The sequence below is a fragment of the Salmo trutta genome, chromosome 10 (genome assembly GCF_901001165.1).
Source record: "Salmo trutta chromosome 10, fSalTru1.1, whole genome shotgun sequence".
NCBI classification, from domain to species: Eukaryota; Metazoa; Chordata; class Actinopteri; order Salmoniformes; family Salmonidae; genus Salmo; species Salmo trutta.
Window position 1 is genome coordinate 45,332,634 of NC_042966.1, and position 14,085 is coordinate 45,346,718.

At 43.8% G+C, this 14,085-nt stretch overlaps 1 protein-coding gene across 1 annotated transcript in view; it reads left to right on the top strand.

Annotated features, from left to right (window-relative positions):
• LOC115200905 (protein jagged-1b-like) overlaps positions 1–14,085 on the top strand; it is a 91,068-nt gene that overhangs the window by 28,274 nt on the left and 48,709 nt on the right. Inside the window, exons 4-5 of the mRNA XM_029764019.1 lie at positions 13,203–13,460; positions 13,975–14,035. Of these exons, the coding sequence (XP_029619879.1) occupies positions 13,203–13,460; positions 13,975–14,035 (319 nt within the window). The remainder of the gene's footprint in view (positions 1–13,202; positions 13,461–13,974; positions 14,036–14,085) is intronic.

Here is a 14,085-nt window from a genome sequence, read left to right on the forward strand (position 1 = left end):
CGGACGGGAAGGATATACTCCAAACACCCGTACAGGCCCTCATCCCCGTCATTCGCTGGAGAAGGAAACGGAGATTACGCAGAAAGAGATCGGGGTGCCTTGCGAGGATCAGGCGACGAGTGGCTAATCTGTCTTTGCTATCCGAACTATTAACTAACGTTCAATCACTGGAAAATAAATGGGATGAACTGAAAGCACATACATCCTACTAACGGGGAATTAAAAACTGTAATATCTTATGTTTCACTGAGTCGTGGCTGAACGACGACCTTTAGAACATACAGCTGGCGGGTTATACACTGTACCGGCAGGATAGAACAGCAGCCTCTGGTAAGACACGGGGCGGGGGCCTATGCATATTTGTAAACAACAACTGGTGCACGATATCTAAGGAAGTATCAAAGTTTTGCTCGCCTGAGGTAGAGTATCTCATGATAAGCTGTAGACCACACTATCTACCTAGAGCGTTTTCATCTGTATTTTTCGTAGCTGTCTACATAGCACCACAGAGCGATACTGACACTAAAACTGCACTCAATGAGCTATATACCGCCATAAGCAAACAGGAAAACGCTCACCCAGAGGCGGTGCTCCTAGTGGCTGGGGACTTTAATGCAGGGAAACTTAAATCAATTTTTATATGCAAATATGCAACCAGAAGGAAAAAAACTCTAGACCACCTTTTCTCCACACACAGAGACGCGTACAAAGCTCGCCCTCCATTTGGCAAATCTGACCATAATTCTAACGTCCTGATTCCTGCTTACAAGCAAAAATGAAAGCAGGAAGCACCAGTGACTCAGTCAGTCAGATGAAGCAGATGCTAAACTACAGGACTGTTTTGCTGCACAGACTGGAATATGTTCCGGGATTCTTCTGATGGCATTGAGGAGTACACCACATCAGTCACTGGCTTCATCAATAAGTGCATCGATGACGTCATCCCCACAGTGACTGCAACATTCGCACTGAGCTAAAGGCTAGAGCTGCTGCTTTCAAGGAGCGGGACTCTAACCCGGAAGCTTATAAGAAATCCCACTATGCCCTCCGATGAACCATCAAACAGACAACGCATCAATACAGGACTAAGGTCAAGTCGTACTACACCGGCTCCGACGCTCGTCAGATGTGGCAGGACTTGCAAACCATTACAGACTACAAAGGGAAGCACAGCCGCGAGCTGCCCAGTGACACGAGTCTACCATATGAGCTAAATAACTTCTATGCTCGCTTCGACGCAAGTAACACTGAAACATGCATGAGGGCATCAGCTGTTCCGGATGACTGTGTGATCACGCTCTTTGCAGCCAATGTAAGACCTTTAAACAGGTCAACATTCACAAGGCCGCAGGGCCAGACAGATAACCAGGACGTGTACTCAGAGCATGCGCTGACCAACTGGCAAGAGTCTTCACTGACATTTTCAACCTCTCTCTGTCTGAGTCTGTAATTACAACATGTTTCAAGCAGACCACCATAGTCCCTGTGCCCAAGAACACTTAGGTAACCTGCCTAAATGACTACTGACCTGTAGCACTCACTTCTGTAGCCATCAAGTGGTTTGAAAGGCTGGTCATGGCTCACATCAACACCATCATCCCAGAAACCCTGGACCCACTCCAATTTGCATACCGCCCCAACAGATCCACAGATGATGCAGTCTCTATTGTACTCCACACTGCTCTTTCCCATCTGGACCTATGTGACAATGCTATTCATTGACTCCAGCTCAGAGTTCAACACCATAGTGCCATCAAAGCTCATCACTAAGCTAAGGATCCTGGGACTAAACACCTTCCTCTGCAACTAGATCCTGGACTTCCTGACGGGCCGCCCCCAGGTGGTAAGGGTAGGTAACAACACATCTGCCACGCTGATCCTCAACACGGGGGCCCCTCAGGGGTGCTTACTCAGTCCCCTCCTGTACTTCCTGTTCACTCATGACCGCACGGCTAGGCACATCATTTGCCGATGACACAACAGTGGTTGGCCTGATCAATGATGAGACAGCCTATAGGGAGGAGGTCAGAGACCTGACCGTGTGGTGCCAGGACAACAACCTCTCCCTCAACGTGATCAAGACAAAGGAGATGTGGACTACAAGAAAAAGAGGACCGAGGACGTCCCCATTCTCATTGATAGGGCTGTAGTGGAGCAGGTTGAGAGCTTCAAGTTCCTTTTCGTCCACATCACCAACAAACTAATATTGTCCAAGCACACCAAGACAGTCGTGAAGAGGGCACGACAAAACCTTTTCCCCCTCAAGAGATTGAAAAGATATGGCATGGTCCTCAGATCCTCAAAAGGTTTTACAGCTGCACAATTGAAAGCATCCTGATGGGTTGCATCACTGCCTGGTATGACTACTGCTCGGACTCCGACCGCAAGGCACTACAGAGGGTAGTGCGTATGTCCCAGTACATAACTGGGGCCAAGCTTCCTGCCATCCAGGACCTCTATACCAGGCGGTGTCAGAGGAAGGCCCTAAAAATTGACTCCAGCCACCCAAGTCATAGACTGTTCTCTCTGCTACCGCACGGCAAGTGGTACCGAACCACCAAGTCCTCCTGTTTATAGCGTCCACATTGACTCTGTACCGGTACCCCCTGTATATAGCCTCCACATTGACTCTGTACCGGTACCCCCTGTATATAGCCTCCACATTGACTCTGTACCGGTACCCCCTGTTTATAGCCTCCACATTGACTCTGTACCGGTACCCCTTGTTTATAGCGTCCACATTGACTCTGTACCGGTACCCCCTGTATATAGCCTCCACATTGACTCTGTACCGGTACCCCCTGTATATAGCCTCCACATTGACTCTGTACCGGTACCCCCTGTATATAGCCTCCACATTGACTCTGTACCGGTACCCCCTGTATATAGCCTCCACATTGACTCTGTACCGGTAACCCCTGTATATAGCCTCCACATTGACTCTGTACCGGTAACCCCTGTATATAGCCTCCACATTGACTCTGTACCGGTACTCCCTGTATATAGCCTCCACATTGACTCTGTACCGGTACCCCCTGTATATAGCCTCCACATTGACTCTGTACCGGTGCACCCTGTATATAGCCTCCACATTGACTCTGTACCGGTACCCCCCTGTATATAGCCTCCACATTGACTCTGTACCGGTACCCCCTGTATATAGCCTCCACATTGACTCTGTACCGGTACCCCCTGTATATAGCCTCCACATTGACTCTGTACCGGTACCCCCTGTATATAGCCTCCACATTGACTCTGTACCGGTACCCCCTGTATATAGCCTCCACATTGACTCTGTACCGGTACCCCCTGTATATAGCCTCCACATTGACTCTGTACCGGTACCCCCTGTATATAGCCTCCACATTGACTCTGTACCGTAATACCCTGTATATAGCCTCCACATTGACTCTGTACCGGTACCCCCTGTATATAGCCTCCACATTGACTCTGTACCGGTACCCCCTGTATATAGCCTCCACATTGACTCTGTACCGTAATACCCTGTATATAGCCTCCACATTGACTCTGTACCGGTACCCCCTGTATATAGCCTCCACATTGACTCTGTACCGGTACCTCCTGTATATAGCCTCCACATTGACTCTGTACCGTAATACCCTGTATATAGCCTCCACATTGACTCTGTACCGGTACCCCCTGTATATAGCCTCCACATTGACTCTGTACCGGTACCACCTGTATATAGCCTCCACATTGACTCTGTACCGTAATACCCTGTATATAGCCTCCACATTGACTCTGTACCGGTACCCCCCTGTATATAGCCTCCACATTGACTCTGTACCGGTACCCCCTGTATATAGCCTCCACATTGACTCTGTACCGTAATACCCTTTATATAGCCTCCACATTGACTCTGTACCGGTACCCCCCTGTATATAGCCTCCACATTGACTCTGTACCGGTACCCCCTGTATATAGCCTCCACATTGACTCTGTACCGTAATACCCTGTATATAGCCTCCACATTGACTCTGTACCGGTACCCCCTGTATATAGCCTCCACATTGACTCTGTACCGGTACCTCCTGTATATAGCCTCCACATTGACTCTGTACCGTAATACCCTGTATATAGCCTCCACATTGACTCTGTACCGGTACCCCCTGTATATAGCCTCCACATTGACTCTGTACCGGTACCACCTGTATATAGCCTCCACATTGACTCTGTACCGTAATACCCTGTATATAGCCTCCACATTGACTCTGTACCGGTAACCCCTGTATATAGCCTCCACATTGACTCTGTACCGTAATACCCTGTATATAGCCTCCACATTGACTCTGTACCGTAATACCCTGTATATAGTCTCCACATTGACTCTGTACCGGTACCCCCTGTATATAGCCCCGTTATTGTTATTTACTGCTGCTCTTTAATTATTTGTTATTCTTTTCTTACTTTTTATTTTAGCTATTTTCTTAAAACTACATTGTTGGTTAAAGGCTAGTAAGTAAGCATTTCACTGTAAGGTGAAACCTGTTGTATTTGGCGCATGTGACAAATACAATTTGATTTAAGAAGGGTGCCACAAGCCAGCGAGAGGGATGGAGAGAACGAGAGAGTGGAGAGGGCTGCCACAAGCCAGCAAGAGGGATGGAGAGAATGGGGAGAGAGGAATGCCACATGCTTTTGCTATGTGTTGAGAGAGAGAGAACGAAGGTAGAGGAAGAGCATGAGAAAGGAGAGAGGGCAGCCTCTCTCAAACCACCTCCTCGCCCCTCCGTTTTCACGTGTTTCTGACAACTCTGAGGGAGACTTTTTTTTTTTGTGGCGAAGGGATCAATTAAACCCGTCAACTTTGGGACGTACGTGACTTGAATGATGCAATTCATGTTCCACTGTTAAATAATAAAACTAACATGGAATTCAAATGAACAAATTCCCTCTGTGACAGTTCAACATTCCCTCTTGTCTGATAGGCCTAAACCTCAGTGACAGTTCAACATTCCCTCTTGTCTGATAGGCCTAAACCTCAGTGACAGTTCAACATTCCCTCTTGTCTGATAGGCCTAAACCTCAGTGACAGTTCAACATTCCCTCTTGTCTGATAGGCCTAAACCTCAGTGACAGTTCAACATTCCCTCTTGTCTGATAGGCCTAAACCTCAGTGACAGTTCAACATTCCCTCTTGTCTGATAGGCCTAAACCTCAGAACATTTCATTTCTGAAGTGTTACGTGTCAAGCTTTGAAATCGGCTAAAAACAAACAATATTATTATAAATTATCAGGCTTCCGTTATTTTGTACAAAATTGTGCAAAACCCCCCCCCATCTTGGTGCGTTTTGGGATACCATTTAGCTCTGGAGTCTGCAGTCAAACAACTACCTCTTCCCCTACTGTATTTATTTATTTATTTATTTATTTATTTTGCTCCTTTGCACCCCAGTATTTCTACTTTGCACATTCATCTACTGTCAAATCTACCAATCCAGTGTTTTAATTGCTATATTGTATTTACTTCGCCACCATGGCCTATTTATTGCCTTTACCTCCCTTATCTCACCTCATTTGCTCACATTGTATATAGACTTATTTTTCTACTGTATGTTTGTTTTACTCCATGTGTAACTCTGTGTTGTTGTATGTGTCGAACTGCTTTGCTTTATCTTGGCCAGGTCGCAATTGTAAATGAGAACTTGTTCTCAACTTGCCTACCTGGTTAAATAAAAAAAGTCTTGCTGGCTTGGTCGAACTGGCTGTCGGAGAATGTAATTAGCTCCTACACTCGGTCAGTTTCAGGATACTAGTGCAAATGGATGGGCGAAGGAAGAGGGTGATTGGCTGAATCCCCCAATCTGTTTTCTCCTAGAAGAATTGGGGTGATTGACTGAATCCCCTAATCTGTTTTCTCCTAGAAGGATTGGGGTGATTGGCTGAATCCCCTAATCTGTTTTCTCCTAGATTTTTCCTCTCTGTCTGTTTTTAAAACCCCAGTTCCTCAAAAATGTGATTTTCCTGTGTGGGTATACAGTGCCTTCAGATAGTAATCACACCTCTGGACTTTTTAAAAATGTTGTTTTACAGCCTGAATTTTACAATGATTCAATTGAGATTTTATGTTAATGGCCTACAAACAATACCGCGTAATGTGAAATTGGAATTATGTTTTTAATTTGTTTCTCCAATTTAATAAAAAAAATGTAAAAGCTGAAACGTCTTTAGTCAATAACCTTTTAACCCCTTTGTAATGGAAAGCCTAAATAAATTCAGAAGTAAACATTTGCTTAACAATTCACCTAAGTTGCATGGACTCACTCTGTGTGCAGTAATAGTGTTTAACATGATTTTTGAGTGACTACCTCATCTCTGTACCCCACACATACAATTATCTGTCAGGTCCCTCAGTCGAGCAGTGAATTTCAAACACTGATTCAACCACAAAGACCAGGTAGGTTTTCCAATTCCTCCTAAAGGGCACCTGTTGGTAGGTCGGTCAAAATAACAATAAAAAGCAGACATTGAATATCCCTTTGAGCACGATGAAGTTATTAATTACACTTTGGATGGTGTATCAATACACCCAGTCACTACAAAGATGCTCAGTTGCCAGAGAGGAAGGAAACCGCTCAGGGATTTCACCATGACGCCAATGGTGACATTACAAAACAGTTACAGGTTTTAATGGCTGTGATAGGAGAAAACTGAGGATGGATCAACAACATTGTAGTTACTCCATAATACTAACCGAAATGACAGAGTGAAAAGAAGGAAGACTGTACAGAATCAAAATATTCCAAAACATGAATCCTATTTGCAATAAGTCACTAAAATATAATTGCAAAGAAATAAACTTCATGCAAATCCAACACAACACATTACTGACCAACACTCTTCATATTTTCAAGCATGGTGGCTGCATCATGTTATGGGTATGCTCGTCATCGGCAAGAAAATCTGGGGCAATATTTTTGGAAAATGGCTGTCCTAGCTATAATCTACAACCAATTTAACAGAGCTTGAAGAATTTAAAAAAATAATCCATGTAATATAGTCTACACCATCACAATAAATCCATGTAATATAGTCTACACCATCACAATAAATCCATGTAATATAGTCTACACCAACACAATAAATCCATGTAATATAGTCTACCTACACCATCACAATAAATCCATGTAATATAGTCTACCTACACCATCACAATAAATCCATGTAATATAGTCTACCTACACCATCACAATAAATCCATGTAATATAGTCTACACCTTCACAATAAATCCATGTAATATAGTCTACACCATCACAATAAATCCATGTAATATAGTCTACCTACACCATCACAATAAATCCATGTAATATAGTCTACACCTTCACAATAAATCCATGTAATATAGTCTACACCTTCACAATAAATCCATGTAATATAGTCTACACCATCACAATAAATCCATGTAATATAGTCTACACCAACACAATAAATCCATGTAATATAGTCTACCTACACCATCACAATAAATCCATGTAATATAGTCTACCTACACCATCACAATAAATCCATGTAATATAGTCTACCTACACCATCACAATAAATCCATGTAATATAGTCTACACCTTCACAATAAATCCATGTAATATAGTCTACACCATCACAATAAATCCATGTAATATAGTCTACCTACACCATCACAATAAATCCATGTAATATAGTCTACACCTTCACAATAAATCCATGTAATATAGTCTACACCATCACAATAAATCCATGTAATATAGTCTACACCATCACAATAAATCCATGTAATATAGTCTACACCATCACAATAAATCCATGTAATAGTCTACCTACACCATCACAATAAATCCATGTAATATAGTCTACACCATCACAATAAATCCATGTAATATAGTCTACACCTTCACAATAAATCCATGTAATATAGTCTACCTACACCATCACAATAAATCCATGTAATATAGTCTACACCATCACAGTAAATCCATTATTTATTTTAGACAGGTCTAAAGATGCATGATATCTAGAAAATGTGCTCTATTTCAGAAGAACAGAATAGCATCCACTGAATTGTCCTGATGTTAGGTCCTGATATGGCTGTGGGCTACACTAGTTCATTTAGCAGGTCCTGATGTGGCTGTGCCATATGGCTGTGGGGCGACACTAGTTAATTTAGCAGGTCCTGATGTGGCTGTGGGCTACACTAGTTCATTTAGCAGGTCCTGATGTGGCTGTGGGGCGACACTAGTTCATTTAGCAGGTCCTGATGTGGCTGTGGGGCTACACTAGTTCATTTAGCAGGTCCTGATGTGGCTGTGGGGCGACACTAGTTCATTTAGCAGGTCCTGATGTGGCTGTGCCATATGGCTGTGGGCTACACTAGTTCATTTAGCAGGTCCTGATGTGGCTGTGGGCTACACTAGTTCATTTAGCAGGTCCTGATGTGGCTGTGGGGCTACACTAGTTCATTTAGCAGGTCCTGATGTGGCTGTGGGCGACACTAGTTCATTTAGCAGGTCCTGATGTGGCTGTGGGGCTACACTAGTTCATTTAGCAGGTCCTGATGTGGCTGTGGACTACACTAGTTCATTTAGCAGGTCCTGATGTGGCTGTGGGCTACACTAGTTCATTTAGCAGGTCCTGATGTGGCTGTGGGGCTACACTAGTTCATTTAGCAGGTCCTGATGTGGCTGTGGGGCTACACTAGTTCATTTAGCAGGTCCTGATGTGGCTGTGGGGCGACACTAGTTCATTTAGCAGGTCCTGATGTGGCTGTGCCATGTGGCTGTGGGCTACACTAGTTCATTTAGCAGGTCCTGATCTGGCTGTGCCATGTGGCTGTGGGCTACACTAGTTCATTTAGCAGGTCCTGATCTGGCTGTGCCATGTGGCTGTGGGCTACACTAGTTCATTTAGCAGGTCCTGATAGGGCTGTGCCATCTGGCTGTGGGCTACACTAGTTCATTTAGCAGGTCCTGATCTGGCTGTGCCATGTGGCTGTGGGCTACACTAGTTCATTTAGCAGGTCCTGATCTGGCTGTGCCATGTGGCTGTGGGCTACACTAGTTCATTTAGCAGGTCCTGATAGGGCTGTGCCATGTGGCTGTGGGGCTACACTTGTTCATTTAGCAGGTCCTGATCTGGCTGTGCCATGTGGCTGTGGGCTACACTAGTTCATTTAGCAGGTCCTGATCTGGCTGTGCCATGTGGCTGTGGGGCTACACACTAGTTCATTTAGCAAGTCCTGATCTGGCTGTGCCATGTGGCTGTGGGCTACACTAGTTCATTTAGCAGGTCCTGATCTGGCTGTGCCATGTGGCTGTGGGGCTACACTAGTTCATTTAGCAGGTCCTGATCTGGCTGTGCCATGTGGCTGTGTGCTACACTAGTTCATTTAGCAGGTCCTGATCTGGCTGTGCCATCTGGCTGTGGGGCTACACTAGTTCATTTAGCAGGTCCTGATAGGGCTGTGCCATATGGCTGTGGGGCTACACTAGTTCATTTAGCAGGTCCTGATCTGGCTGTGCCATATGGCTGTGGGGCTACACTAGTTCATTTAGCAGGTCCTGATAGGGCTGTGCCATCTGGCTGTGGGCTACACTAGTTCATTTAGCAGGTCCTGATCTGGCTGTGCCATGTGGCTGTGGGGCTACACTAGTTCATTTAGCAGGTCCTGATAGGGCTGTGCCATCTGGCTGTGGGCTACACTAGTTCATTTAGCAGGTCCTGATAGGGCTGTGGCATATGGCTGTGGGCTACACTAGTTCATTTAGCAGGTCCTGATGTGGCTGTGCCATCTGGCTGTGGGCTACACTAGTTCATTTAGCAGGTCCTGATAGGGCTGTGCCATCTGGCTGTGGGGCGACACTAGTTCATTTAGCAGGTCCTGATAGGGCTGTGCCATCTGGCTGTGGGGCTACACTAGTTCATTTAGCAGGTCCTGATCTGGCTGTGCCATGTGGCTGTGGGGCTACACTAGTTCATTTAGCAGGTCCTGATCTGGCTGTGCCATGTGGCTGTGGGCTACACTAGTTCATTTAGCAGGTCCTGATCTGGCTGTGCCATGTGGCTGTGGGGCTACACTAGTTTATTTAGCAGGTCCTGATCTGGCTGTGCCATGTCGCTGTGGGCTACACTAGTTCATTTAGCAGGTCCTGATAGGGCTGTGCCATGTGGCTGTGGGCTACACTAGTTCATTTAGCAGGTCCTGATGTGGCTGTGCCATCTGGCTGTGGGGCTACACTAGTTCATTTAGCAGGTCCTGATAGGGCTGTGCCATCTGGCTGTGGGGCTACACTAGTTCATTTAGCAGGTCCTGATAGGGCTGTGCCATATGGCTGTGGGGCTACACTAGTTCATTTAGCAGGTCCTTATAGGGCTGTGCCATCTGGCTGTGGGGCTACACTAGTTCATTTAGCAGACTAGATTTACTTATAATTCCGTGGCGTTATTTTATAGTATGAAGAATACAACTGAACAAAGCTGAATAAAACAGAAAGGATATTTTCTCCTAATGATTTCCAAGGGAGTGAACACGTGGTTATTCTGTGTTGAGCGGTTGTCAAAGATACCGGTCCTCCTATATGCTTCATTTAGTGTTTATTTATGTAACTTAATTTGTGATACAAATGTTAGACTTTACGTTTAGATTTTTTTAATACATTCTAAGGCTGCGTGAGGCGACTCCAATAATGATTAGAATAAATTCTTATGAAAGCCATGAGCTCTGCTCTGTTTCTTGCGCAGGCTGTGCACACTTCATCAGTCTCTCATTCACTATTAGACAAGCACTTGATAATATTCTCACCAACCGGACTATTCTTAATTTAATCTAATTTTAACATATACAACCTTAAGTCTATAGCCTTTCTTATTGTCACCAGCAGAGAGCATCAGCCATATATACCTGCTGAGTGGTGCTGCACATATTCACTATTTCTCATTGTCGGGTCAGTGCTGCTAGTGTCTCTCCTTCTCATTGGTCTATTATATGGACAACATCATATTATATTAGTGTCTCCCCTTCTCATTGGTCTATTATGGACAACATCATGTTATATTAGTGTCTCCCCTTCTCATTGGTCTATTATATGGACAACATGTTAGTGTCTCCCCTTCTCATTGGTCTATTATGGACAACATCATATTATATTAGTGTCTCTCCTTCTCATTGGTCTATTATATGGACAACGTCATAGTGTCTCTCCTTCTCATTGGTCTATTATATGGACAACGTCATAGTGTCTCTCTTTCTCATTGGCCTATTATATGGACAACGTCATAGTGTCTCTCCTTCTCATTGGCCTATTATATGGACAACATCATAGTGTCTCTCCTTCTCATTGGTCTATTATATGGACAACGTCATAGTGTCTCTCCTTCTCATTGGTCTATTATATGGACAACGTCATAGTGTCTCTCCTTCTCATTGGCCTATTATATGGACAACATCATAGTGTCTCTCCTTCTCATTGGTCTATTATATGGACAACGTCGTAGTGTCTCTCCTTCTCATTGGTCTATTATATGGACAACGTCATAGTGTCTCTCCTTCTCATTGGTCTATTATATGGACAACATGTTAGTGTCTCCCCTTCTCATTGGTCTATTATATGGACAACATCATATTATATTAGTGTCTCTCCTTCTCATTGGTCTATTATATGGACAACGTCATGTTATATTAGTGTCTCTCCTTCTCATTGGTCTATTATATGGACAACGTCATAGTGTCTCTCCTTCTCATTGGTCTATTATATGGACAACGTCATAGTGTCTCTCCTTCTCATTGGCCTATTATATGGACAACGTCATAGTGTCTCTCCTTCTCATTGGCCTATTATATGGACAACGTCATAGTGTCTCTCCTTCTCATTGGTCTATTATATGGACAACGTCATAGTGTCTCTCCTTCTCATTGGCCTATTATATGGACAACGTCATAGTGTCTCTCCTTCTCATTGGCCTATTATATGGACAACGTCGTAGTGTCTCTCCTTCTCATTGGTCTATTATATGGACAACGTCATAGTGTCTCTCCTTCTCATTGGCCTATTATATGGACAACGTCATAGTGTCTCTCCTTCTCATTGGTCTATTATATGGACAACGTCATAGTGTCTCTCCTTCTCATTGGTCTATTATATGGACAACGTCATAGTGTCTCTCCTTCTCATTGGTCTATTATATGGACAACGTCATAGTGTCTCTCCTTCTCATTGGTCTATTATATGGACAACGTCATAGTGTCTCTCCTTCTCATTGGCCTATTATATGGACAACATTGTTTTTATTGGTCTGTTTGTCAGTATTTGTTGTATTAATAAAGATTCTGTTTAATGTCTCCAGTCATATAAAGTGTAGTAGAATTGTATGATATATGTTTATAAAAGTTCCCCAAAAAATGTATGGTATGGGAAGGCATAAGCTACTGACAACAAACACAAATGCATTTTATCGATGGCAATTGAAATGCACATAAATAACGTTACGAGATCCTGAGGCCCATTGGGTATTATGGGTATTATGTTCTGGGTATTATGGGTATTATGGGTATCATTTTCTGGGTATTATGGGTATCATTTTCTGGGTATTATGGGTATCATTTTCTGGGTATTATGGGTATTATTTTCTGGGTATTATGGGTATTATTTTCTGGGTATTATGGGTATCATTTTCTGGGTATTATGGGTATCATTTTCTGGGTATTATGGGTAATATTTTCTGGGTATTATGGGTAATATTTTCTGGGTATTATGGGTATTATTTTCTGTGTAATAGTTTCTGGGTATTATTTTCTGGGTATTATGGGTAATATTTTCTGGGCATTATTGGTATTATGAGTAATATTTTCTGGGTATTATGGGTAATATTTTCTGGGTATTATGGGTAATATTTTCTGGGTATTATGGGTATTATTTTCTGGGTATAATGACTCGTACTGGGGTACGCTCAGACATGCATTCAACAGTCTTTTTAACAGTGATTCAGTCTTTCTCGTAAGGACAGTAACCTGTTAACTATATATTCTGACTGGTTGTATATCTAATATATTCTAACTGGTTGTATATCTATAACCCGTTAGGTGGTGATGGTCAGGTGATTGAGAAGGCGTCCCACAGTGGGATGATCAACCCCAGTCATGCTATACATTCTAACATGTTATATATCTATATCTAATATATTCTAACTGGTTGTATATCTATAACCCGTTAGGTGGTGATGGTCAGGTGATTGAGAAGGCGTCCCACTCTGGGATGATCAACCCCAGCCATCAGTGGCAGAAGCTCAGCCACAACGGTCCTATTGGTCAGTTTGAGTATCAGATCCGGGTCAGCTGTGACGAGCACTACTATGGCTTCGGATGCAACAAGTTCTGCCGACCCCGAGACGAGTTCTTCGGCCACTACACCTGCGACTACAACGGGAATAAGACCTGTCTGGAAGGCTGGTCTGGACTAGAATGTAACACACGTATGTAAACACTGACTACTTCCTGCTAACTTCTTGTGGTCCCTTCGTGGAAGGTTTTAACCTAAAAGGGTCTTCTTCTTGTTAAATGGATGAAACACATGTAAGCTGGGAGAGGGACAGAGAGAGCAAGGTAAACAGGGACAGTTTGTCTGTATACCTGGAGGCTATAGAATGATGATGATGATTATTATTTCGGGTGTTGGAGAAAGGGGAATACAAGGCTATGGAAACACTGGGATGGATCTTCAAGTTGTTGATTAACTTCCTATCTTTTTATACTTGCGTGTATCAAATGTCAATAGACATTAGGTGCCAAACTGCTAACAAACGTCACTTAATACTGCCAACAGGTATTTAGTGACGTTTGTGCTAATTTGTGCTTTCTTCCTCTCCCTTACCCCCCCACGCTTCGCTCCGTCGCTCAACGTCCTCCACTCCTCCAACACCTCTCCTTCCTCCTCCTCCTCCTCCCTCTATCCGTCCACCCCTCCTTCCCTCCCTCTCTCCTCTCCAGCTATCTGCCGGCAGGGCTGCAGTACAGAACATGGACACTGCAAAGAGCCTGATGACTGCAAGTAAGTCGCTCTTTCCTCCCCTTCTTTTCTCTCCACGAATAACTGGAATA